A 27,892-nucleotide genomic window follows, 5' to 3' on the forward strand; every position below is an offset into this window, starting at 1 on the left:
GAGACTGAGGCAGGAGAATCACTTGAGCCCAGGAGGCGGAGGCTGCACTGAGCCTCCTGGGTTCAAGTGATTCTCCTGCCTCAGTCTCCCCAGTAGCTGGGACTACTGCATTTTCATTTCAGGTAATTTGTATGACAGTTTTATAAAGAATAAGAATATTAATATTTGGAGTATGTTGTGAAGTTAGGGTTCTTTAATACTTGATTTTCTTTCATTTTGATGGGCAAAGTGGAATTAATACATCTTATTTTCATTGAATAAATTTAGGAAGATTTATAAATGTCAACTTGAAAATAAAAATTGTGTTCATGAATGCTTTTTTGATCAAAGCCTATAAAAATGAGGGAGCAGTTCAGAAGAACAGATGCTAAGAAAAGGCTGAGTGATTTCTGTTGGATGACTGCGTGATGTCGGTGGGTACTGTGACATTTCTATACTTTTAGAGCTATAGTTCAGTAATGTTACCCAAAAGTAGGAATTATGACTGAAAGTGTAAGTATTGCTGTTATGGACAATTGAATTTATGAAAAACGACTTGCATTTGACTACTGCAACTGTGCCTTTGTCTGCTAACTTCAGGTACTGTTGAGGCAACTATGAATGATAGAAATGGTAAATTTAAATGCAATAACAGATGCTGAGCAACTTTGACAAGCTGCAAGCCATTGAAACAAGCACTTTTAATGTTGTATTCCTTTTTCAGTCAGAATTGTTTAAGATAACTAGAAAATTGTATGCATTTGGGGCATTTTCTCTACATAGAATTATTTTTAGCATAAAACATATTTTCACTTGTTAGTTGCCATATAATCTGCATTGAGCAGAATGATTTGTGTTATGTTTCAAACGTTGATTCTCTACTTTGTAAAAGCTGTGCCTACATGTTACCATTACAACTTGTTGAAAAGTAAAATGATTACTCAGTTACTCAGTTCCTACTTCTAAATAATACCAAATATTCTGTTTTATTTTTATTCCCTGCTGACACTAATGTTATCAACAAATTGCTGGAGAATCATATGGTCACAGGTAAAATCTTCGAGATGTAGTAAGGATTAGGCAGCTCTCATGATGTTAAAGTTTTAGAAGAAGCGTGAAAGGTAAAATGATTTTATGTTTTTCTCTAAGCCAGCATGTACATAGTAGCATTGTTAGATAAAATAGCAGATGCCCAAGTTAAGTTTGAATTTCAGATAAATAAGATTGGATTTTAGTATAAATATGTCCCAAGTATGGCATGGGACATACACTAAAAAAGTATTCATTTACTTGAAATTCAAATTTAACTAGCATCCTGTGTTTTTATTTGATAAATCTGGCAACGCTCTATTAAGATATAAAGTTTGAAAAACACAAAAGTAATGCAGTACAAAGTAAGATTGTCTCAGCGTCCTTCAGCCTGCCATATCCCACTATCAGTGTCTTTGAAAAAGTTGCAGAATAGTCTATGCTTTTATAAACACGCACACATCAGTTTTTACTTACCTAAACAATTGCCCTCCTATTCTGTACAAAGTGTAGCAACTTCATACCTTGTTCTGTATCTTCTTTTTTATAAATTCGACAATATATTTTCACCACGTGATTTTTGCGAGACAGTTCGGAAAATATGGGGTAGTGTGATAGAGTTTGGGCTTTAAAATAAGGGACAGTAGGGTTCAATTCCAAGTTCTCCCACTTACTAGCTGTGTCACCTTGATTAAGACCCCAACCTCTCCTTTTCTCTGTTGTGTTATCTGCAATAATGTGTCAGGCATTGGAGGATATTGTGGGGAGCAAGGTGGTCAGAGTCCTCACACACATGATGGAGCGTGTATAAACTGCACTTGCCTAGCACTCTGGTGCCTAACAGATACTGAATTCATTGAGCTATTACTGGTATGTCTTGTGGTTCTAAAGGCTAAGGCTATTGGAACAGATTTTAGGTTCAATTTTTATAACCAAATAGTGATATAGCCACAAGCAGGATACATGAACAGCAATAGAGGGAAACTGGTAATTTTTCTGTGCCAGATTTGAATACAGTTGTCCCACCCCTTGGAACATGGGGGATACATTCCAAGACACCGAGTAGTTACCTGAAACCAAACATAATACCTTACCCCATATGTACAGGCCTGTTATTCTATTGAATTTTGCCTTATTGTGCTTTGCAGATATTGCATTTTTTAAAACAAATTGATGGTTTATGGCAACTCTGTGTCAAGCAAGTCTATTGGTGCCATTTTCTTTTCCAACAGCATGCGCTTACTTTGTGTGTGTCACGTTTTGTTAATTCTTATAATATTTCATGCCCTTTATTATTCTTACATCTGTTACAGTGATCTGTGATCAGTAATCTTTGATGTTACCATTTTAATTATTTTGGGGTGCTGCAGCCCTGCACATTTAAGATGTCGAACTTAATAAATGTTGCACATGTTCCAACTGCTCCATCAACTGGCCGTTCCCATTCTCTTTCCCTCTTCTGAGGCTTCTCTATTCCCTGACACAGAGCCATATTGAAATTAGGCTGTTTAATGTTCAAGTGAAGGGAAGAGTTGCATGCCTCTCACTTTAAATCAAAAGCTAGAAATAATTAAGTTTAGTGAAGAAGGCATGTTGAAAGTAGAGATAGACTGAAAGCTAGGTGTGTTGTGCCAAATGGCCAAGTTGTGAATGCAAAGGAAAAGGTCTTAAAGGAAGTTAAAAGAGCTTCTCCAGTGACCACATGTAAAGCAAAACAGCCTTATTGTTGATATGGAGAAAGTTGTAATGGTCTGGATAGAAAATCAAATCAGCCACAGTGTGGCTGGGACAGCTTTATATTGAAAGAAGAGGCTATCAGGGACTTAAATAGGAGTAGTTAATGTCTGGCTTCAAAGCTTTAAATAGACTGACTCTCTCATTAGGAGCTAATGCAGCTGGTGATGTCAAATTGAAGCCAGTGCTTATTTACCATTTTAAAAAGTTTTGGGCCCTTAAGAATTATGCCAAATCTGCTGTGCCTGTGTTCTCTGTGAATGGAAAAAGAAAGCCTGGATAACAGCACATCTGTTTATAGCACGGCTTACTGAATGCTTTAAGCCCACTGTTGAGACCTACTGCTCAGAAAAAGGTTCTTTTAAAATATATTACTGCTCATTGACAAGGCACCTGGTTATCCAAGAGCTCTGATAGAGTTTTACAAAGAGATGAATGTTGTTTTCATGTCGCTAACACAACATCCATTCTGCAGTCCCTGGACCACAGAGTAATTTTGACTTTCAAGTCTTATTATTGAAAAAATACATTTTGTAAAGTTATAGCTTCTGTACTTAATTATTCCTCTGCTAGATTAGGGCAAAGTAAATGGAAAACCTTCTGGCAAGGATTGACCAATTTAGATGCCATTAAGATATTTGTAATTCATGGGAGGAAGTCAAAATACCAACATTAGCAGGAGTTTGGAGGAAGTTGATTGTAAAACTCTTATGAATAATGCTGAGGGTTCAAGACTTCAGTGGAAGAAGTCACAGAAGATGTGGTACAAATAGCAAGAGAACTAGAATTTCAAATGGAGTCTGAAGATGTGACTGAATTGCTGTACTCTCATGATAAAGTTTGAATGAATGAGGAGTTGCTTTTTATGGATGAGTAAAGAAAGTGGTTTCTTGAGATGAAATGTATGCCCGGTGAAGATGTGAACATCATTGAAATGAAAAAAAGGATTGAGGCTATTACATAACCTTCGCTGATGAAGCAGGAGCAGGATTTGAGAGGTTCTATTGTGGGTAAAATGCTATCAAACAGCATCCCATGCTCCAGAGAAATCTTTCATGAAAGGAAGAATCAGCCAATGTGGCAAAGCTCATTGTTGATTTATTTTCAGAAATTGTCACAGTGACCCCAGCCTTCAGCAACCACCACCCGTCAGTCAGCAGCCATCAGCACAAAGGCGAGACTCTCCACCAGCACAAAGACTATGACTCACTGAAGTCTCAGATGATCACTAGCATTTTTTGACAGTAAACTATTTTTTAATAAAGGTGTATAGAGTGTTTTCCTAGACATAATGCTGTTGCACATGTAATAGACTACAGTGTAGTGTAAACATAACTTTTGTACTCACTGGGAAACCAAAAAAATCGTGTGATCCCTTTTATTGAGAGATTCACTTTATTGCAGTGGTCTGGAATTGATCCTATAATATCTCTGAGGTATGCTTTTTTTTTTTTTAACTTTTATAAATAAATACCTATGATAAAGTTTAATTTACAGGTTAAGCTCAATAAGAGATTAACAACAACTAATAATAAAATAGAACAATTACAACAATATACTGTGTATTCTTAATTCTCTTTGTGTTGAGGGATTTAGTACCTTGAAATGTAAAAGCAGTGTTTTTGAATATACTTTGAATATCAATTTAAAGAGGCTTCTTAAGGGTTTTTCTTAAAATCTTGGATTTTAAAAGTGATTTGTTTAAAGATGTATGGACATTAACATTACGTAAATGGTAAATATTCCTGATCTTTCTTTGATAGTCCCACTGCTGGTTTGTAACATATGTATTTCTGACTTCTTCATACCTTGCCTGAACAGTTGGCTGATTTGACTATCTACAACAGTCTGTTTCATTTCAGACTTCATTCATTTTGGGTCTCTATTTCTTCCTTTGGTTTCACTTTATGTAGGGCATGGTCTGTTTGAACTTGGAAACAGGGAAGTTGAATCTTCCTGCTTTCTAGAGGCAGCATATTGTAGAAATTAAATTGTGGACCCTGGAGCTAGATGGCTTGTGTTAAGATCCTTGCTCTATTACTTAGTAGTGGTGTGGACTTAGACAAGTTACTTAACCTGTCTGTACCTCATTTTCCTTGTTTATAAAGTGAGTGGATTGTGTGAGTATTAAAGGACTTAATTGGAAGCATGATTCGAATAGTACCTAGCATGTGGTAGGTGTGTGTGTTTGCTGTTATCATTTCTGCTTCTGTTTTAGCATTAGTGCTAATCTCCTTCTTATCATATCCATAGCTCATCTCTTTTCTGCCTCTCTGATTCCTTATTGTCACTGCTTAGCATGAATTTTCCAGACAGAAAAAAAAAAAAAAAAAGAAAATCCCTCACAACTTGGCATTCTCCTGACATGTTGGATCTTCTTTAAGTCATGCCAGTTGGCCATGACCCACTGTTACCACTCAGGTATCCTTAAGTTTCCATATAGTATTTAAATGGGCAAAAAGGGAAAGGAAATGGTAGGGTGGTGAAAAGGTGACAAGAGGAATTCATGGCTGCAATTTGAAGGGAGTGGACTCAATCTATCTCAAAAATTTTGTGATTATAAATGAATTTGTTTATAATTAGAACTGAATCCTCAGGACAGGTGTATCAGGCACAGAAAGGAACTATTTTTTAAAAATTCTTATCTTTTTGTTGGGGTTGCTAATGGTGAAATCCCCTGAAAAATCTCAAAAAAAGCTATATATTTATTTTAGGGACATCCAAGCATAGAAAAGAAACTCTGAAACTGTAATTTAAAAAAATCATTGAAATACAAAAGAGTAGAGCTCTCTCATCTGGGAGCTATTTTTTTTTTTTTTAACCTTTGTGTAATTTTTTGGGGAAGAAAAAGTAATTCTGTTTTACTGTAACCGACTTGTAGATGAACTTTTGGACAACAGTGTTTTTCTCAATTAGGAACTGCCTACGCTGTACTTTCTCTGCAGACTTCTCATAAATTAGTGAGCTTCTAAATCTGAGGTCTACCTCCCATGTATGTCAGGAACACTGTCTATCTTTAGAATTAATTTTTCATATGCATACCAAACACATGTATAATTTTATCCTTTCAAAACGTTATAAACATCATTCATTTATAAATAGAGACTCAGATTCAGAAAAAGATAAGTGACTTAACAAGGGCATATAGCTAGTTGAAATTTAAATTCAGGTCATCAGACTCTCTAGTCCATGCTTTTTTATTGCTATCATGCTTCTTCCTGGGTGATTAAATGTACTTTTTTAGCCTTGGACCTCCTTATATTGGGGTATATTTATTCAGGCAATTCTCCTGGCTCAGCCTCTTGGAGCAGCTGGGACTACAGGCACATGCACCACGCCCAGCTAATTTTTGTATTTTTGGTAGAGACGGGGTTTCACCATATTGGCCAGGCTGGTCTCGAACTCCTGAGCTCAGGTTATTTGCTGGGATTACAGGCATGCCCAGCCCTATTTTTTCTGGATTTGGGAGGGGACAGAGTCTCGCTCTGTTGCCAGGCTGGAATACTGTGGCACGATCTTGGCTCACTGCAACCTCCGCCTCCCTGGTTCAAGTGATTCTCCTGTCTCAGACTCCTGAGTAGCTGGGATTATAGGCATGTTCTACCACACCCAGCTAATTTTTGTATTTTTAGTAGAGACGGGGTTTCACCATGTTGGCCAGGATGGTCTTGATCTCCTGACCTCGTGATCCACCCCCCTCAGCCTCCCCAAATGCTGGGATTACAGGCGTGAGCCACCGTCCCTGGCCTATTTTTGTGTTTTAATTACCAGAAGTTAATTGTTTTTGAGGTGGGGTGGCTAATAGTAGGCTGTTTTGTGAAGGAGTATTATATTCTTCTTGTGAATAAGAGTAAAATAATCACCAATTTGTTTGTTAATATTACCCTATATTAGGCCTCATGAAATAATGTATTGCTCGGCAGTGAAATTCCTATCTATGTGGAATATATTGACTTGGCATTAATCCTGAATAAATGTATCATAGTTACAAGTTATGCTATGAGCTGGAAATTGTCATACTTTATCTCATTTTTCAAAATATACCCAATGAGTAAGTGTGTTTTAAAAGAAACAGAGGTTGAAATGATAGGTCCCTTGCTCAAGGCCACACTTCTATTTAGGTTTCAATTCCAGGTCAGAGCCAGTATCCTCTTTTCTTGACACAAAGGCACTTTTTAAAACAAGTGCCAGTAGTTAAACAATTTGACATTTGAAATGGAGTTGATGTTTCAAATAGTATGTTCTAAATTGGGATAAGACAAGTCAATACATACTGTTCTCTGTTATCACACAGAGCTAATTGCAGGCATTGATGTTTTGTTTTGTAGATCTGCTCATCTACATCATACACTTCCTTTTTAGCCAAATGAATTTTGTCTTAAAGAGGTAACAGGCAACTTGTTCTTTCTAAGAGAAATCCCATTTTATCTTCCAGATGAAAAATGAGAATGTGTGGTGGTAGATTTCTCTATTGAAGGAATGACTGACTGACTGACTGCTTCATGATTCAGGGTTTTCTGTGAGGCAAAAGAGAGATGGAACTATGGGGATAGTTGTGCAGATTTGTTTGGCAGCAAAGGCTCAAGATGGATTAGTGACATGGATGTTAGCATTGAAGATCTGTATCCAGTACTTCAAAGAATCTAGTTAAGTATTGTTAGAGGAAGATGAGATGTGTGGATTGAAGGAGTTGAGAAGATTTCTTTGAATGGGAAAGAGGAGAACATTATAGTCAGGAGAGTATTTTGAGAACTTTTGAAAAATTTAACACTGTGTGCTCCCTTTTGTTCAGTTTTTCATCCAGAATTTAATGTATTATCTTCCAGTAGTTCAGGTACTGCTTGAGTGTCACATTCATTTCTTTTTTTCTTTTCTTTTTTTTTTTTTTTTTTTTTTGAGGTGGAGTCTTGTTCTGTGGCCCAGGCTGGAGTGCCGTGGCATGATCACGGCTCGGCGCAACCACCGCTTCCTGGGTTCGAGTGATTCCCCTGCCTCAGCATCCTGAGTAGCTGGGATTACAGGTGTGCACTACCACACCTGGCTAATTTTTGTATTTTTATCAGAGCCGGGGTTTCACCATGTTGACCAGGCTGATCTCAAACTCCTGACCTCAAGTGACGCACCCACCTTGGCTTCCCCAAGTGCCGGGATTACAGCTGTGAGCCACCGCGCCCAGCCTACAGTTCATTTCTAATAGGTATGCATGCATTGTCTCCTCAGTTAGGGGTATGAGTCTTTGAGGGCAGGATCACATTTCCTACTTTTTATGTTTTTGGCCGCAGAATTTCTTATGTGGCGTTAAGTAAGCTTCATATTCTATGTTTAAAGATCTATAAGTGAATACAAGATTATAGTGGTCTGTATTGTAAGTGGAACTTCTTATGGAAATATGTTTGAAACTTCTGCCACCTTATTTAAAACAGAATTTATGTCTTTTACCTTATGCAAGTATTATGGGTAAATATAATTTTGAATGAGTCCTAAAATGATTACTTTATTGTCTATAAAGAGAACTATCCTAAGTTGTATCAACAAGATTTTAATGGTCAAAAGAATTAGAGTTGTAGCGAGTGTTCTTTAGAGTATTTAGCTTTAGAATATAAAGTTCTGATAAAACATAACCATTCTATTTTATTTCTTTTTTGCACAGAGTTCCATTTTAATTGCTGTTAATATTTTAGAGAAGAACACTGAACTTTGAAAAAAATGTTGGAAGCCATTGGTAAGACTTATTCTTTTCTGCCTACTTTTATATGAATTGTAACTCCTCCCATTGGGATTTTTGACATATGATGTGTTTAACATAGCAGGGTTCTGTCTATAGTATCTAGATTTAAAAAGTTTTTACCTACTAACATTGTACTAAGGTAATATGTTTCTGTATTTGGACAGTTTAATCTGAAGTATTATAAAAAACACATTACTTATAAGCAAAAATTAAAAACATATGAGATATTCTTCCAATTATGGGTTTTAATAAAGCTTAATGTAAGCCCAATTCTGATTTATGAGCCCAATTCTGGTTAATATCTATTTCTGGAAAGCATCTGGAATTTTAGCAGTATTTTTAATACTGAAAGAAGATATTACTTTTACTTGTGGCAGGTGAATTACTACTGAGCTCTTGCTATTAATTGATAGAGAGAAAGATGTTACTTATGCTTTAAGGCAGTTTAATTTCTACATGAGATAATTTAGGTCAAAATATCTACGTTTCCCAGACTCATGTGTTAATAATTTGTTTTTCCCACTGCTCTTTAGTTTTAAAGAAACCATTTATAGCTAGATATATCAGGTATATATAGTTAGTAGAACCATTTATAGCTAGATATATCAGGTATGGCACAATACATGCAATTATCTGACACTCTAGTTCCTTACCCTATTCCAGGTAACTCTTTGGGTATGACTAAATGGAAAGTGTTTGAAATTCACTCTGGCACCTTAATCATTATGGCAGATACCTTGACGTCAGTGGGTTTTGAGGGAGAGTGAGAGTCAGTGGCAGTAATGGGAGAAGGACCTGTTTTTGTGATCATGGGGATCTCTATGATGGCTTTTGTTCCTGGTACTGTTCTGGTAATGAAAATCTATGTATGTACATTTCCTTCACTTCCCATTTCATACTAAACGCACATGCTGTAAAGACTACCAGTCCTCATAGGAAAGTTCTTAATAGGAAAGTGGAAAGGAAAGGGCAAATACAGAATTATTTAAACCATTGTTTTCTAGTCTTTATTTTGTTTTGTGCTGAGTTGCACACTTTCCAAATAATTGATGTGGAAATTGATATTAGATTTGTATTCTGAGATACCATGAGACATATAACCCAGAACAAGATGCTCATGTGTATCTTTATCATTATTTGTTTTTAAAATTCTGCATATGAGTAAATATTGTTTGTTTAAGTTTGTGTGTGTGTGTGTGTGTGAACTCATGATCAATATCAATTTATATTTTAATCACCCTATTTTTTGCAATTTCAGATTTGGTACTATAGAAAGTGTCTGTGGTGATGATTCCAATTTTTTTTTTTTTTTGAGATGGAGTCTCACTCACTCTGTCGCCCAGACTGGAGTGTAGTGGTATGATCTCCGCTCACTGCAACTTCCACCTCCCAGGTTCAAGGGATTTTCTTGCCTCAGCTTCCTGAGTAGCTGGGATTACAGGCACATGCCACCATGCCCATCTAATTTTTGTATTTTTAGTAGAGACGAGGTTTTACCATGTTGACCAGGCTGGTCTCAAACTCCTGAGCTCAAGTAATCCACCTGCCTCAGCCTCCCAAACTGCTGGTATTATAGGCATGAGCCACCACGCCCTGCTGATTCCCCCTTTTTATCATTACTGGGATATGGCAAATACATTTAAATAGATATACTTGTTACCATCATGAATCTGAGTAATACATCTGAACAATCTCCATTAAAAAGAAATTTTGGCTTCACTTATAAGAGTGTGTAAGTGTATGTGTTTGTGTTTCAGGGAAAGATTTTTAACTATTATTTGTGGTAGAAACTCTGGCGTAAGTATGCTTGTAAGATGGTAGGACTAGTAGGACATAATTACTCAATATATTTACTTTTTGCAACTTTGTGCCTGGTTTATATGGTGTTCAGTAATTATTTGAATTGATTTGCTTTGAAGTGAATATAATATGCTATTTTATTTGCTGTTTAATTTTGGAGAAAGATATTTAAAGTATTAAAAAATTCTCAGTTTTGTGTTTTTTGTATTTTTGTTCTCCATTAAAAAATGTCTACTTTCTCTACAGTTTTTTTGTTGTTGTTGTTGTTTTGAGATGGAGTCTCGCTCTGTCTCCCTGGCTGGAGTGCAGTGGCCCAATCTCGGCCCGCTGCAACCTCTGCCTCCCAGATTCAAGTGATTCTCCTGCCTCAGCCCCCTGAGTAGCTGGGATTACAGGAGTGCACCATCATGCCCGGCTAATTTTTTGTATTTTTAGTAGAGACAGGGTTTCATTATGTTGGCCAGGCTGGTCTTGAACTCTTGAGCTCAAGTGATCCGCCCGCCTGAGCCTCCCAAAGTGCTGGGATTACAGGCGTGAGCCACCACGTCTGGCCTACAGTTTTTTATTCAATTTAAAAGAGACAATTTTATGCACTCAATAGAAATAGTTTTAGAATTTCTACTAGATGGAGTCCTCATAGGCTGGACATGTGTCCTTTGAATCCTATTATTGACAAATGTTGCTCTTTGGTATAGACAAAAATCGGGCCCTGCAGGCAGCAGAGCGCTTACAAACCAAGCTGCGAGAACGTGGGGATGTAGCAAATGAAGACAAACTGAGCCTTCTGAAGTCAGTCCTGCAGAGCCCTCTCTTCGGTCAGATTCTGAGCCTTCAGACTTCTGTACAGCAGCTGAAAGACCAGGTAGGACATCATTCACCCAAGCAGGCGTTCACGACCTTGCATAGATCTTGTGAAAGGCTGGTGTTTTTCTGAAAGGCTGATTTTTCTATGTGTTAATGAATAGTTAATGAAGTCATTTAAACCTCCAAATGAGACATTCAGATTCAATGTGGCTTTTTTCCTCCTAGTTATTTTTGTAATGGTTGTTGCTGTATATTGTAGATGATATGACATTGTGTTGAAAGCTGTGTGGATGCTGAAGAATGAGTTTCTACAGGAAAAACGGATGATAAAAATAAGTTTAGGATGGTTGGCTGTAGACTTGGTTTCCATCATCACTCAGGCTCATTGTTCATGTGATCGTTCATTCAGATTCGGACATTCAGTATACTTACAAGATTTCAGATAAGCCTGGATTTGCATGTGTAATCATGTGTATGAAGAAGGGAAATCACCTCTATTTTGACAGTAAAAGGAATAATTACATTGTCATCAGTTAGAGGAATTGCAATTCTCACTTCTTTAAAGAGTGTAAGTAGCAATTGCTTCCATGACAGCTCAGATGGTGATAAACATTAGAACTTCTAAATGTAACACAGTGCTTTTTTGTTCTGTAAAAAGTATGAGCATTAAAAAGTCCTAGCATTTATATTAAAATTAAAACATTTCACAATGACAGAGTGAAAACTGAAGTCAGATGTTCTTTGAACTTACTTAATTTAATCACCATTTCTATGCTTTAAAAAATATTTTAAAAATATTTGTTATCTTCAAGGTTTGAAATCAATCTAATTATGCCTTCAATCCAAGTTGGTTTTCATTCTGATGTCTTTAGCATTAATTTAATGGTTATAGATGACTTGCTAGCAAATATTCTGCCTTTTAAGGTTAAAAATGAAACTTGAGGCCGGGCGCGGTGGCTCAAGCCTGTAATCCCAGCGCTTTGGGAGGCCGAGACGGGTGGATCACGAGGTCAGGAGATCGAGACCATCCTGGCTAACACGGTGAAACCCCGTCTCTACTAAAAAATACAAAAAACTAGCCGGGCGAGGTGGCGGGCGCCTGTAGTCCCAGCTACTCGGGAGGCTGAGGCAGGAGAATGGCATAAGCTCAGGAGGCAGAGCTTGCAGTGAGCTGAGATCCGGCCACTGCACTCCAGCCTGGGCCACAGAGCCAGACTCTGTCTCAAAAAAAAAAAAAAAAAAAAAAAAAAAAAAATGAAACTTGAAGATTAGTTTCATAATTGAGTGATACAGCTCCAGTTAAAAAAAAAGCCCAAAATGTGGCTAATGCGAAAGAACAAAAAGTAATAAGAGAGAATGAATTTGTTTAATGTCATGTAACTTCTTAATCTAGATATTTTGTAGCAAAAATGTAAATCAAGAAGAATCTTCACAAATACTTTTCTATAGTAAATTTCTATCTAATGGTTTTAAGTCGTGATCATGAATTTAAGGTGTTTTTGTTATATGCAGTTGTGTTTGTCTACTTTACAAGTTATTGAAAAGATTGATTTTATTTTATTGTTTTTTGAGACAGAGTCTCATTCTGTCACCATGGCTGGAGTGCAGTGGCACCATCTTGGATCACTGTAGCCTCTATCTCCCTGGTTCAAGAGATTCTCCTGCCTCAGCCTCCCAACTAGCTGGGATTATAGGTGCCCACCACCACACCCAGCTAATTTTTGTATTTTTAGTAGAGATGGGGGGGGGGGGGGTTTCACCATGTTGGCTAGGCCGGTCTCGAACTCTTGACCTCAGATGATCTACCTGCCTCAGCCTCCCAAGGTGCTGGGATTACAGGAGTGAGCCACCACACCTGGCAAGATTGATTTTCAGTACTGGTTTTCAGAATGGATTGGCAAGCTTTTGGAGACACCAGTATCCTGAATAAAAGCATAATTACGTTGTGGAAAATTATCTGCTTTTTCAGAGAGTGTAAAGAAGTTGAAGATATCTTCTATTCTTATTATGTTATGTGAAAACATGATGAGAATGAGAAGAAAAGTTGAAACAAAAAGAGTGCTAGCAAGTGTGTTGGGACTTACCACTGGCCCAGTGAGATAACTTGAAATTTCCCTTGCAGACAGTCTTATATAAAAGGAATAGTATTTGTGCATACAGTGTCTCATGAAAGGAGGGGACAAATAGGCCTGCCTATTAAGCTTGTTTTACCTTTTCCGTATGGAGGTAGGATATGGGCTCTAAGACTATTTGGGTCTCACGTGATTTAAATGAAACCTACTTGGAAATTTGTTGAGACTGAGACTAACTACAGCATGATCTTATTATTTTGTTAATGATAGACACTGGTATATTTTAAGACCACAAAAATTGTGAGGTCTGAGAATTCTATGGGGCATGTCTTACATGTTTTTGGACTTTGGGCTTCTTGGCCACATGTTCATATACAGTGAAAAACTAATACTGAAAGGGACCAAGAAAAACACCTAGTTTATACGCTGTAGACTACAGTGGCTTAGAGAGGTTAAGTGACTTGATTATAAGAGTAGAGTAGAACTAGAACTTAGTTTTCTTTGGCGCCTGTCTTACATCTTCTTCTTCTTCCTTTTTTTTTTTTTTTTGGTAGAAAGTTGGTCCCTAGATGCCAAGAATTTTCTTTTGTTTAAAATCATTAATAACTTTTTACAGTGTCTGTGACTCTTTTTTAAATCTCCATTCTTTACTAATTCAGTTCTATTTGTTTACCAGATTCTTTCTTGTATGACTAGAGTAAAAATTTAAAAACTTATTTTCTATTCTAAAATTTAAATATAAGTACTCTAGACTTTTGTCATGTCAGATTTACATTTTCTCTGTAGTTTACCAACTGCTGATTTATTAATATAATTTAATAATTAATGAATTTGAGGAATGAAATTTATTCTTTTAAACCAGTGGCTATGCAAATCTGACCAATGGCTAGCTTATATTTATTACTTCATACCTTACCTATTTTCAAATGTATAATTTTATATGCATGACAGGTACAATTTACTATCTCCATCTTTTTTACTATTACTAGAATATACGACCCTCTGATTCTCCCTCTCCATCAGCCTCCTGTTTTTTTAGAAGTAAAGGAACTGAATAATTGAAAAGCTTGAGGTATATGCAGCATATTGGAGAACATGATCATATTGTTGCATTAATGACAGATGCTGACATGCCATGTTGAATTAAGCCTACAATTTTTTTCCCTCAGATCCTTCTCATTACTTCTATTCAATAATGTTTAATTTTTTCAGTTTGCTTCTTCAGTATTAAGACTGCCCTTAGAAATCAAACTGTTTCCCTTTGGCAAATTAAACACTTGACAGGTGTGTAACTGAGAGGGCAAAAAAGCCATGCCCTGAAGGGATGTGCTATTTAAATATTGTCAAAAATATTAGCAGGTCTGAGAATATAATTGATGTCTCTGTTTAACTCTGCCACATTGTGTATTGTTCTAATGCCAGCTAAAAGGATGCATGCTATTAAACCTGAATAATCTTTAATAGCTCTGGTTCATTTCCTATTGCATGATTCCTGTTTAAGTGAAGAGAAAAAAAAAAAAATAAAGAACTGTGACTGTGTGTCAATGATCTGTCAAATGCAAATTCTCAAGTAGTGTCCTCACTGTCACCTAGTCATCACTGCTAATCGCTACAGGGCTTAATGCGTATTCATGACAAAAATCCAGCTATTGTGGGGGAAATAAACACGTTAGCAGTTTAATAATAGAAACTTGTCAGCCTTGAGGATATTGGATTTGCATATTTATTCTATGAAGTTTCTCCAGTCCAGTATAGGTGGATGCTACTTTCTTGATTAATTAATTGCTTTGCCTTAAGAATTGACCAGTGGCACTAAATTCATCTTTTTACCCTGAATTATCTGTAGGAAAACTGAGAATTAAAATGATTAATTTCAGTAGAAATTTAGGACCAATACTTAAAAATCGACATTGCTAAGATTATTTTTAAAGCTACGGCAACAGAAACCAATTCCAAGATTGGAGAAATAATGTGGATAACGCAGGCTGCAAAAGCTGCTTAGACAGCAAATAAGCCTCCGCACAGAATATTCAGGAGGTCTCTCCTTGTCAATGACCTTCAGACTTTTTGGAGTGTGGCATTCTATTGTTTTGTTGTTGGTGTTTGTTTAATATTTCCAGGATTCTGGTTCATTTATTTTCCTTCCCAAAAGTGTAGGCTTACACACATATCATCTAGATGCATAATGTATATGCACACAAAATTAAGGCAGATTTTTCTTTGGAAATTTTATGACAACTCTTGAAATAATTATAGAGATGCTGTGTTAACATAGGATCAGGGTTGAAAATTACTCTTAAATGTTGATTAGAATAGACTGGTTCACTGAATGCTACATTGAACAATCTTTTTTTGAAATTTTTTCGTGAAATGAGATCTTCATGATATAAAATTTTGGTTTTATATTTCTATGTTTGTAAGTTTTCACTAATTACATTTCAAAAAGAATTTGAAGCAACTTCTGATAGTAAAACTTGTTAAATAATGAATGATTAAAATGTAAACCAAAACAAAGACCAAATAAAAATATCACAGAGCTAGATATACGAAGGACCTTGGGTTACTAAAATTGAGTATGCCATTTAATTTGTTTCCCAGAAGCAAAGCAAAACAGAAAAAAAGAAAAAAAAAGAGAGAGAGAGAGAGACAGACAGACAGAACTGAAGGACAATGTGGGATTCAGTGAACCAGTTTTCCCTTGGCAATGGGTGGGTTATCTCATGGAGGCTCATATTCTCATATTCATTTAATAATCAGCCTTTGTTGAACATTTAAATTAACAAAAGTACAAAGAATAATCAGATGGAGGTTCTCACTATCTAGAGGGGAAAATAGAACATAGAAAAAAAAAAACGAAGAAGGTGAATAGTAAAGAAAGAATGAGTAACTTTGACTAGAAGAGAACCTCACAGTGGAGGCAATAGCATGGATAATGGGTCTTGAAAAATGAGTTCTGCAGAGGTGGGGGAAATGATTTCAGGTAGAGAGAGTAGTGTTTACAGGGATACAGAGCAGTTCACAACTGAGGATTATTTTATGCTCTCCCTTCCCAAGGGAAACTTGGCAGTGTCTGGAGTCAGTTCTTACTGTCATGACTGGAAGATGCTGCTGAAAGGTAATGGGTAGAGTTCAGGGATGCTGTTAAACATCCTTCAGTGTACAGCATAGCCTCCTACAGCAAAAAAACGATTGGGTTTATAATGTCTGCATTGCTGAGGTTGAGAAACCCTGGTTTGGAGCCCCATGCAGACCTATATTATCAGAGCAGTAGATTATATGAGGGGTATTGGCAGGAGAGGAAACTATGGAGCCAGACTGTGAAGAACCTTTTCAAGTAAGATTTGTTGGTTGATTAATCACCTTTGTTCTTTTGCATTTTTTTTTGGATATTGTATTAACTTTGTCTTCTAACCCTTGTGTTATATACATTATTTTAGCAATCATTTTGTTTTTTATTTCTTCACATTTTTTAACATGATAAAATCATTCTAACAGGCTGGATGCAGTGGCCGAGGCGAGTGGATCACTTGAGGCCAGGAGGTCGAGACCAGCATGGTCAACATGGTGAAACCCCATTGTCTCTACTAAAAATACAAAAATTAGCCGAGTGTGCTTGTGCACACCTGTAATCCCAGCTACTCGGGAGACTGAAGGTGGAGTTTGTGGTGGGCCCAGATTGCACCACTGCACTCCAGCCTGGGCGACAGAGCCAGACTCTGACTCAAAAAAAAAAAAAGAAAAAGCATCCTAACATAAAATTAAGGTAGTGATTTTAATGACATTTTGATAAGTAAGATCTTCAGTTATAATTGCAAAATATAGTAATTGCTCTTTAAAATAATGTTTCTTTCATCTTACTAATTCTAAGAATACAGCATCACATCCTAATTTACTAATGGTTTTTCTGCCCAAGGCCACACAAGTCATGTACATTCTGTGTGAATTTTTTTTTTTTTTTTTCTGATGCTCAAAACAGGAGCACATTCTAGAAAACCTAGAGATGTAGGTAGTCTGGTAGTCAATGTGTACTTCAGAGGTTCAGCTTCAAATATCTGAGGTAAGCAGAGGTTGTTAGGTGGAACACACACTGTGCCAGGACATGTCTGAGGAATCTTTATTCTGTAGATACAGATTTGTAAGACTGCGAAGAGTTCATGGCCAAAGTGTTGAGATATGTTGCTACTTAAAGTAGCAACAGCAGCAGCTCAAATAATTTCTTACATTTATTATTTTAGATTGATGGAAAATGAGAAATTTTGTGAGCTGAGCGTTTTCTTGCTCTATTTTGACTTTGACGTCAGAAAGATACTGTTTTGTTTGATTCATATCTTAAAGGACAGAAGTGCTTATGTTTCCCTCTCTTTATTACTTATATAAATGACAAAAAAAAAGATCCTTTCCCTATAGTTTCTAATTTGAGACCGAAAGGAGGATGATTCACCTGTAGGCTTGCTATCAGTAAAGGGGACACGACTACTGTCTTTCTAAGAATGTCTAGGTTAAGTTATGACTTGTCGTTGGTAGGGGAAGGAGGACAGAAAGGAAGAAATATGCTTTGATTTCATTAACAAGAATTATCTAAAAATGGAGTGGAACTCTTCCCAGCTGTTGTTGCTTGTGAAAATGAAAATGATCTTTCTTACACCTGGAATAGTTTTACTTTTGTGATAGAGCTTTGTAGCCACCTGACAGTGAAGTATCTATTTCTTGAGACTCTAGTGTGCATTATCTAGGAGAAGTTAAAAGAGAATGAGTGGTTCTTATGTTTTTACATTTACCGTAAAGTTTATTTACTGTAGGAATTTCAAATACTTTATTTTTGGTACAATAACAGCTTTTAAATGTTTGTTCCTTTAGCTAAAAGTTTGTAAATATAGAGCCATTGAAGGGACTAAAATTTTTGTTTTACCGTGGGCAAGAAGGCACTGTTCAAGCTTTTTATACAGTGCTGGATTAAAATGCAACACCATCTTGCTATTGGCTATGCATGTGTGTCTAAAACAACAAATGGTGATAATTGTATGGTATTTTTGTGACAATGTTAAATGGTCTTTGGAGAAGAAGGAAAAAAATGTGAAATTTACTGGTTATAACCTAAATGAGTTTTTTTTTAAACCTCCAAATTTAAGAATAATAGCCCTCATTTTATATTTGAAGCTACAAGAATTACCTTTCAGGAAGCCCTTGTGTACTATAGATTGCCTCATTTAACTAGTCCATCAGTTCCATAAGGTAAGTTTTGTCTTCATTTTATCCAGTGAGGAAATTGGGGGTTAGCTTATATAACATAATCTGACCCACAAAATTATTCATTGATAGACTTAGGAGAATTTGAGGTCTGTGTAACCCTGAAGCCAGTCTTTTTTTTTTTTTTTTTTTTTTTTACTTTTATTATAAGTTACACTGTTTCTGAACCCTTAGTTCTCTGTATTAATGAACAAATAAGATGGGAAAACAGTTAATAGCATCCCTAAAGAGAAATACACTTGAACTGAACATCATCTAAACTCAAATTCATTAAGTTAAAATATGCCATGTCCTGTAAATTCTTCTCCCAAATTTTAATCATAGTCTTTTTGACATAAACCAGTACTTTCATTCTAGTTATATTAATAATTTTGCTAGATTTTAAAGGTAAAGTGAATGATCTGGTTAAAGATAATAGTGGAATGGAGAGAGAATGTGGCAGAATATAATCAGTCTTCGTGTGTCCATTCCTATATAATTATACTTCTCTGTAAAGCTTTATTTTATTTTTATTTTCCTCTAAGCAGATTGTGAACACTGAGTCAGTTTTGTCTCCTAGAAATGTGGGACTGATAGGAAAAACACTGCAAGAATTCTAACATGTTGTTTGTTTAAATTTTCAGTTTCTAAATTACTTATTTGCCATGGTATTTCAAATAGATTAATTTACTTAATTTTGATACCTTCCCCACTTTGACTTCAGCATACCTTGGTAAGAATATAATTTTAGGTCAAGCTACACTTTTTAAATTTTTTTCTCTTGGAAATTTAGCTAAGAAAACACAGAATTGTTGAGATTTAAATAAAGAAAAGACATTCTGTAAATATGCATAAACACACATGCCTAGACTGTGGTATATGCTGCATTCCACTTGCCATTTGTTCTTAACAAGCGTAAAAAGGAGCTTTAGAATTAATTGTATTTCAGGTTTGTTTGACATCCATTTGCTACTTTTGGCATAAAATCCATGCCATATTCATCTTTAAATATTTGTACCTTATATGATACTTAAGCTCAAAAACTGATTGCTTAATAAATGAATGCATGAGTATTCTTAAATATTCAAAACTGTCATTCATTATTTATCTTTCCTTGACAGACAACTAATTTTTAACATAAGTAAATTAACCAAATAACTGCCGTTATTTTGTAGATGCTACCTTTTCTCTTAGTGATGACATTGAAAAGGTACATCGCTTATCATTATCATAGCAATTATCATAGCATAAAGTCTTACTATGTGCCCAGAACTGTTCTAGTTCTATTGTAGTTAATGGTTTCATCATTACAACAATACTATAAAGTAGGTAGTATGATTTTCCTCATTTTATAGATAGGGAAATGGAGTTACAGAGAGGTTAAGTGATAGAGCCAGGCAGGCTGGACTCCAGACCCTAGGTCTTAATCATAGAACTCCATATATTTTGTTTTATTTTCTTCTTAAACAGCTTAGTGAATATAGTTTAAGGATTTGTGGGTGATTTGAGTACTTCTTATGATTATCTCATCTCAGATTGTGGCAGAGTGGTCTAGTAGTAATTGGAGACAAACCTGATCCAGATTTGTATTCTGGTACTGATATTTATTAGTAGGTGATAGTAAGTAAGAGTTTATTCTCAGTACATATATCCTGTGAAACATTTTGGTCTCCTGATCAGTTTACAGTCATAAATTATTATTAAGGTCTGCAAAAATCTTTTGTTCATATGGTTTTATCTATCAATATATGCCATGTTAGAAATCAGAATTCAGAAATGTTTTAAATATTTATTTAAAAATCCCCCATTACATGTTTAAAAATTGAGGAGAGTGGCATTATTTTATATTTTTGCACATATATTTAATGTGCAGCTTAATAGCAGAATACTAGATTTTCATCGGCTTCTGCATTCAGTCTGTTTGGATTTGCTGTTTTAGTTGACGTTTTTGAAGAAAATCTGGCCTCACACAGATATGTAAGCTGGGAAAGGGAGGGATATAGCTTTTTCAGATAATTGTGGTATCCTTCTTTGGTAGTGCATCAAAATTTGTGGTGATTTCTTAAAGTTTAGTTGCACTGTTGAAGCAGCATCATTGTCTGGGGTAAATACACGGGGTTTGTCGTCTTGCACCAAGAAAATTAAGGACACGGACACATGTGGGTGGGTTAAGGAATGAGAAGTTTAATAGGCAGAAGAAAGGAGAGAGGAGAACAGCTCCTTGCCAGAAAGAGGCATCCGAAAGAAGGGGCAAGGCAGCAGACCGCAGCAGATTTTATAGGCAGGCTTGAGGAGGGGGTGTCTGATTTACGTAGGGCACACAGATTGGTTTGACCAGGTGTGATGTTGTTTACACAGTTTGAAGGGAAGGCTGGTTGCCCCGCTCCAATCTTACTATGCAAGTGGACTTTCCACTTGGCTCTTGCCATCTTGTCTGCTCCTTACTGTACATGTGACTGGCAAAAAGAGAAGATGGAGCCACCATTTTGAACATGCCAAGTCCCAGGTAGTATATTCCCGTGGGCACAGCTGCTGGCATTCACCTGTGCAAGCTTACAGCTTGTTTATATCTGCAGCTCAATTTCACAGGCTGCTCTTTGTTAGAGAAGAAAATGATTTTGGGGCTGCTTTTCTGGAAAACCTTACCAAGGACTATACCCTCACTATCAGCCTAAGTAATTTCTTCTTAACTCCTGTATCACTGTGAAATCTGAAACCATATCAGTAAGTATTTCACTCTCTATTACAGGAAACTCTGTCTTGGTCTTTGAATTTTTTTTTAAACTAAAGTTTCGTTTATATTACATTGGTCATTTGGAAAATTTGAAAAATGGAAAAATCACATTTCCCATTTCATTATATAACATGAAGTTGTACTTGCTGATATCAGTTGCAGTTTTATCAACAGATTCAAATTATGGAAAGGTGTCAAGATCAAGGTGGCAGATACAGATGTTCTAAAATTCTGATTTTCACTTGAAAGCTCAAATTTTATTATGGGCAGTAAGTCCTGTCTGTTGTTTTCCTTGCAGTCACGGGCTTACTTTGTTTATTTTTGAGAAAATGTCTTTTCTATACCCAAGTCTATATAATCACAGTTTTTTTTTTGTTTTTGTTTTTTGTTCAAATATGATGCTTATGAAAAAAGGGGCTAGGCTAGTTCAGCTTGCAACTCAAATTAGTGCTTTTCTGTGAGACAACCATTGAATTTATTGTGCAGCATAAACACTTTATATTTACCATTTTACCATTTTGGTTTTTTTTTTGAGACGGTGTCTTGCTGTGTCACGTAGACTGGGCTGGAGTGCAGTGGCATGTTCATGGCTTACTGCAGCCTCGAACTGTTGGGCTGCGGTAACCCTCCAACCTCAGCCTTCTGTGTAGCTGGGACCACAGGTGTGTGCCATTAGCCAGGCTATTTATTTATTTATTTATTTGTAGAGACGAGCTTTTGCCATGCTGCTCAGGCTGGTCTCAAACTCCTGGACGCAAGCGATCTGCCCACCTCAGCCTCCCAAAGTGCTGGGATTACAGGCATGAACCACCTGTAATTTCCCCCCGAAGAATAAAAAGTAACCTTAGCTGGTATCTTTGGCCTTGAAACACTTAGAAACCTGGTCTGCTTACCATTTTGAAACATGGAACATAAAAAAGACATGTTCTTGAAGGTCAAGATTTAATAAAATCAACAAGTTTTACTGTATCAAGAATTTGTAACTTAAAGGATGGGGAAATAGAATATTGCTCTTTATGAGAGGCGCTGAAAGAAATTTGTAGTCTTTTTGCAGCGTACCTCGGACACCTCTCTACCCACCCAATGACAATAATAAGAAATAAAGATACTATTAAAAAAGATCAAACGAATTTGGAAAAAATAACCCATTATTTTTGAAATTAGGATCTCAGTGGGAACTCAGGGGAGAAGTAAAACATCCTGGTATGTTTTACTTCATTGTAGGAGCCAACTTTTTAGAAAAGAAGTTAAACACTTTTTTGATAACAATAACAAAAAGAGTTTAAAACAAAACTATGTTTTAACTTCAAGTTATTTTCCAATCTTTATTCAAGTGTTCATAAATATTTTATGAAATTTGGGAAGTGGGAGTCTTAATTTTTTTACCTAAGTGTATTCCCAAAGGTTTTAGTGTCATTTAGGCCTTCTTAAAGAAGAAAATGAGTTTATAAAATACACATGGAGGGCTGGGCACGGTGGCTAACGCCTGTAATCCCAGCACTTTGGGAAGCTGAGGTGGGTGGGTCACCTGAGGTCAGGAGTTCAGGACCAGCCTGACCAACATGGAGAAACCCCGTCTCTACTAAAACTACAAAATTAGCTGCCTGTGGTGGCGCATGCCTGTAATCCCAGCTCAGCTACTTGGGAGGCGGAGGCAGGAGAATCGTTTGAACCTGGGAGGCAGAGGTGAGCCGAGATTGTGCCATTGCACTCCAGCCTGGACAACAAGAGCAAAACTCTGTCTAAAAAAAATAATAAAATAAATAAATAAATAAATAAATACATGTATATATAAAAATATGTAAAAATATAAATATATATATATACACACACAGCTCAGTATTTAGTGCAGTATGCCTTGTGGATTGATTTTAATAAAAATCTCTGATTATGTAGTTCAAAGAATGAATAAGATCTTTGCAGGTTTGAATAAAAACTAAAATATTAAAATAGTCTGTTAACTCCTCATTCGTCCACTTAAATTGACAGCATTGTATAAAAGCTAAAGTCTATAGTTTTATATTTGGTTTTGTCATTTAACAGGTTATAATAATCAGTGTTACATTGGGTAGATTATTGATCATCCAGGTACACCTTCCCAAATATAAAAAGGGAAAAGTCAGAGTCTTACATACACTTTATTTCCTTGTTTAGTTTTTAAGCTTTCTTTGCCTTCTGTCTTCAATTTTATAGTTCACAGTTTAACTTTTTTAGCACAAGGGAATTTTAAGACAAATATACATTTGTACCTATATAGGGGCAGGTGCAGAAAATGTACATTTTGATTACTTAAAATGACTCTATCAACATTCTTGTGTTAAGGACTTATTTTCTCAATTGAATACCCTTGTCTTTTAAATTTATTAGCAAATGTTAGTCAAAGGCTACTTAAAAATATCTGCAAATTAAAATGTGTGTTCTCAATTACTATCTCTTTTGGTATTTGAGAATTCATAGCTGTGAACAGAAAGGTATCTTATCTCAGTAGCTGAGTGAGCTAAGCCTGGTAGAATAATTTTGTAGGATATTTAACATATTAGTGATTATGGAAAGCATTTTGTCACTTTAATTACTATCCCTATCACCTAGTGATGTTTAAGACATTTTAGATGCTCAATAAATACTTGAATGAATGAAAGGAAGGTCTCATAGAAAATGTAAAATTTTGTTTGTTCTATTTGAAAATATTGTTTTCCCTTCTTGTAACTTATTGCTCCGTTTTGTGTCTCATTTAGTTCAGGAGCCAGGAGCTACCTTATGTCTAAAATAGTTTCGTCACATTAAGCTAATCCCCTTTGAACATGCAGTTCAATTTCTTTAATTAGCTTTAAAAATAAGGATCATTAAATCAGAGTGCCACCATCAATTACTGTGCAAGGGTTTGCCTGTTCAATAATGCATCAGAGCTGTGCTTTAATCAGTATTTCACTGAAAGATTTATGGAAAAGAAGGCCTCTCTAGGTTCCAAACTTGAAATGGAGTCCTATTATATATAAAAAATTTTTCTTGTGATTGCTATCATTTTAGGTGCTGTATTTCATTGAATGCTGTCAGCATCCAATCTTTGCATTTCATAGTTGGAATCATTTCCAGAGAGTGTTTTACAGCATTTTTGGTAAATTCACAAGAAAATAAGCACATTTTTTTGTTCTGCAAGAAGAAAATACAAGGTGCATGATTTAAGAAAAAGTCTGCATTTATAAGAGGAGCGTCTGTTATGGCAAATTCCCTGAAGAATGGCTTATTTCTTGTTTCTCATTACGTTAAGGTGTCTAACAAATAAACACAAAATATGGGAAATTGAACTAGCAATGTATGTCTGTTTAAACAATTTACCAAAACTAGGGTTGCAAAAGTAGTACTCATTTTTTCTTACTAACCTAATTTAAGATAATGTATATTTTAGCTTTTAAATGATAGATTATAACATCCATCAGATATACATAAGTATTTTGGTCATTCTTACTGGTATACTGTGTATTGAGAATAAGTCAAAATAACAATCATAAAACAGATTTGATAATCTACCAAAAAATGCTTTATGAAATAAAGTTTGATCCTAAGCAGTCATTTTTATAGGTATTTACAGAAATACTTCTGGAAAGATTGATGGTAACCATTAAAACAGAGCTAATAATATTAACTTTCTTTTCAGTTAACAACTCAGAAGAAATAGATGAAATACAAGAAGTGATATTTTAATGCTTTATAGTACATTTAGTTAAATGAATATATGTATTTGAAAATCTTCTATTGGTTTAAAATTGAGTGCATTATCATATAGTTATGGTGAAAATATTGTAAATGTTTTTGAAAAGAGGTATAAGTAATTTATAATTTTGAAATCTCATAATTACATTAGCCTTGTCCCAGCATGTATCAAAATAGTGTGAAAGTATGGCATAATTATTATTTCCAAAAAATAATTTGGTATGCAATAAAATTATTGAAAGTTTTAAAAATTTATAATATTTGTGGAAGACAAATATAAATGTGTTACAGAGGTTAAAATATGTTTGTTGAGGATTCATCTTTACCTGAGCACTTGTTAAAGGACTCCTTCTGGGAGTGGGAATTAGCCGGTTTAATCCACATCAAGCCAGTGGAGGTCCACATGTCACAGTGGTAGACCAAACTTCGTCTTCAGTTATTTAGTTCCTGTTCTCTTCATTTTAAGGTGAATGTCTGGTCAATGAACTTTAAATTCATAGTTACAGATAGACAAGATGTAGCTTTCTGTATACAGGCTGTTGCTACTACTTGCCTTCTTTAAGAGACGTGTTTTTACATCTTTCATTGGAATGCCCCACATTTTTTGCTTCGATTTTATGTTTTATTTTGCAAACTTTGAAAAATTGAGAAATAACATACATTAAAGGGAAAAGGTGTGCCCAAGGATTTTTTTTAACAAATTAAATATACATGTAACCCTTATGTAAATCAAGATATGGAAAATGATCAGCACTCATGATTTGTTTCACCTTTCATTCAGTCCTAATCCTCCCCTTCAGGAATTACTGTTTTGACTTTATCTCAGAGATAAGTATTACTATTTGAATTTTATGTAAATACAGTCTGAGCATATATGCTTCGTGCCTGACTTCTTTGTCTTGTCTTTGTGTCTGTGAGATTCATTTGTATTGTATGTGTAACAGTAGTTCTTTTTCATTTTCTGTTTGAATATTCTAGAATATACTTGTCCACTCTTCTGTTGATTGCAGTTTTTGGCTGTTATAAATAAAATTGCTGTAAACTTCCTAGTACCTATGTTTTAATATTCGTAAGTGTGTATTTCTCTTGGATGTTCACTTAAGAGTGATATTTCTGGGTCCTAAGATATATATTCAGCTTTCATGGATTCTGCCAAACTGTTTTCCAAGGTGATTGTAAGTCCAACTCTTTCACAATATTTAGTGTATGAAAGTTCTTGTGGCTCTACATCAATGCTCACACTTAGTACTACCCACTTTAAATTTATTTTCTCCACTTTTAGTGACTCTGGGGGATATGTTATATTATCATTTTATTGTTTTAATTTGCATATTCCTGATGAATAATAATGCTGAGCACCTTTCCATGTGGGATTGGTCATTTGGATATCTTCTCAAAATTTGGGAACTTCCTGTGTTTTGTTTTGTTTTTTTTCACCCATTTTTCTATTGATTTTTCAGTCTTTCTCTTAGTGATTTACAAGAGTTCTTTATATTTCCTGAATACAACTGCTTTGTTGGATATTTGTATTGTAACCATTTTCTCCTTTGTATTTTGCCTTTTCATTCCTTTAATTGTATCTTTTAATGACCATAAGTCGTTTTTATTTTAAAAACAAATTTTAAATTTTAAAAATAAAATGTTTCTTCATGGGTATTGCTTTTTGTTTTCTTTTTTGCCCTACTTAAGAAACCTTTGGCCACTTCTAAAATACAGAGATTTTCTCTCAGAAAATTTATTAAAGTTTTACCTTTTAGATTTTTGATATGAGGTAGAAATAAAGTATTTATGTGCATGTGTATGTTTATAAATAATTTTCCATTTGAATATCCATTTGACCCAGAACCATTTATTGAAGAGATCATCCTTTCTCCCTTACATTGTCATTATTGTTGTAAATCACGGGATCGTATATGTGTGGGTCTGTTTCTAAACTCCATGTTGTGTTCCAATTAAAAAAATTTTTATCATATTTAAACGTATTTTTAGAAAACATTTTAGTTTCTAATTGTTTTGCTGGGAAATACTAAACTGTATTTTGATATTGATTTTACATCCACCTACTTACTAAGTTCACTTATTAAAGCTAATGGTTTATTTGTAGATTAATTTGGATATTCAGTATACACAATTATGTGGTCTGCAAATAATTATGGTTTTTGTTTCTTCAGTTCTAGTCTTTATACTTTTAACTTATTTTCCTTGCCTTATTGGATGACCTAAAACCTTGGGTCTAATATTGAATAGAAGTGGTGATAGCATGGATTTTATCCATTATTTTTTTCTCCCATCTTTTGAGCTGATCCTCTTTTTCTCCTGTATTCTGTTTATTCTGTGAATTAAACTAACTGATTTTCAAATGTTGACTCACCCTTACATTTCTGGAATGCCCAACTTGGTCATAATCATTTTCCTCTTTAAGTATCTTTGAATTGAGTCATTAACATTCTCATTTAGTATTTTTCTATTTATGTTTATGATCTATAGCTTTTTTGTCTAATATAGTCCTTGTTAGAGTTGGCAATTGAGGTTATGTTGGCCTCAAACAAAAAGTAGAGAGCAATTCCGTCTTTTTCTTGTCACCAAAAAATTGATGTTAATTTGGAAAAAAAAAAATGGGAGGAATTTACCAGTGAAACTCTAAACCTGTTCTTGTTCTATTTTTGCGGGGAGGGGGGATTTTTAATAGTGCATTCAATTTCATTGATAGATATAAAATTATTATTATTATTACTATTTTTTGATAGAGTTGCTGTCTGTCACCCAGGCTGAAGTGCGGTGGCTCAATGCAACCTCCACCTCCCAGGTTCAAGCGATTCTCCTGCCTCAGCCTCCTGAGTAGCTGGGATTATGGGCGTGGACAACCATGCCCGGCTAATTTTTTGTGTTTTTAGTAGAGATGGGTTTTTGCCATGTTGGCCAGGCGGGTCTCGAACTCCTGGCCTCAAGTAGTCTGCCCCACACTATTGGTATTTTGATAAATGTGTTTCCAAGGAATTTGTTCATTTCATGTATTTTTTCCCCATTTTTTTGCGTAAGGTTATTGCATGCCTGTAGAGTCTATGTTCCTTTTCT

The 27,892-nt window shown here is 35.4% G+C and overlaps 1 protein-coding gene across 14 annotated transcripts in view; it reads left to right on the forward strand.

Annotated features, from left to right (window-relative positions):
• Positions 1 to 27,892, forward strand: part of MPDZ (multiple PDZ domain crumbs cell polarity complex component) — a 175,581-nt gene that overhangs the window by 20,057 nt on the left and 127,632 nt on the right. For all 14 annotated transcript variants that reach the window (XM_023213134.2, XM_023213136.2, XM_031934056.1 and 11 more), the window contains 2 exons: positions 8,393 to 8,464; positions 10,966 to 11,132. In XM_023213134.2, the coding sequence (XP_023068902.1) occupies positions 8,449 to 8,464; positions 10,966 to 11,132 (183 nt within the window). In that variant the 5' untranslated portion in view covers positions 8,393 to 8,448. The remainder of the gene's footprint in view (positions 1 to 8,392; positions 8,465 to 10,965; positions 11,133 to 27,892) is intronic.

Source organism: Piliocolobus tephrosceles, chromosome 14 (genome assembly GCF_002776525.5).
Source record: "Piliocolobus tephrosceles isolate RC106 chromosome 14, ASM277652v3, whole genome shotgun sequence".
Lineage (NCBI taxonomy): Eukaryota > Metazoa > Chordata > Mammalia > Primates > Cercopithecidae > Piliocolobus > Piliocolobus tephrosceles.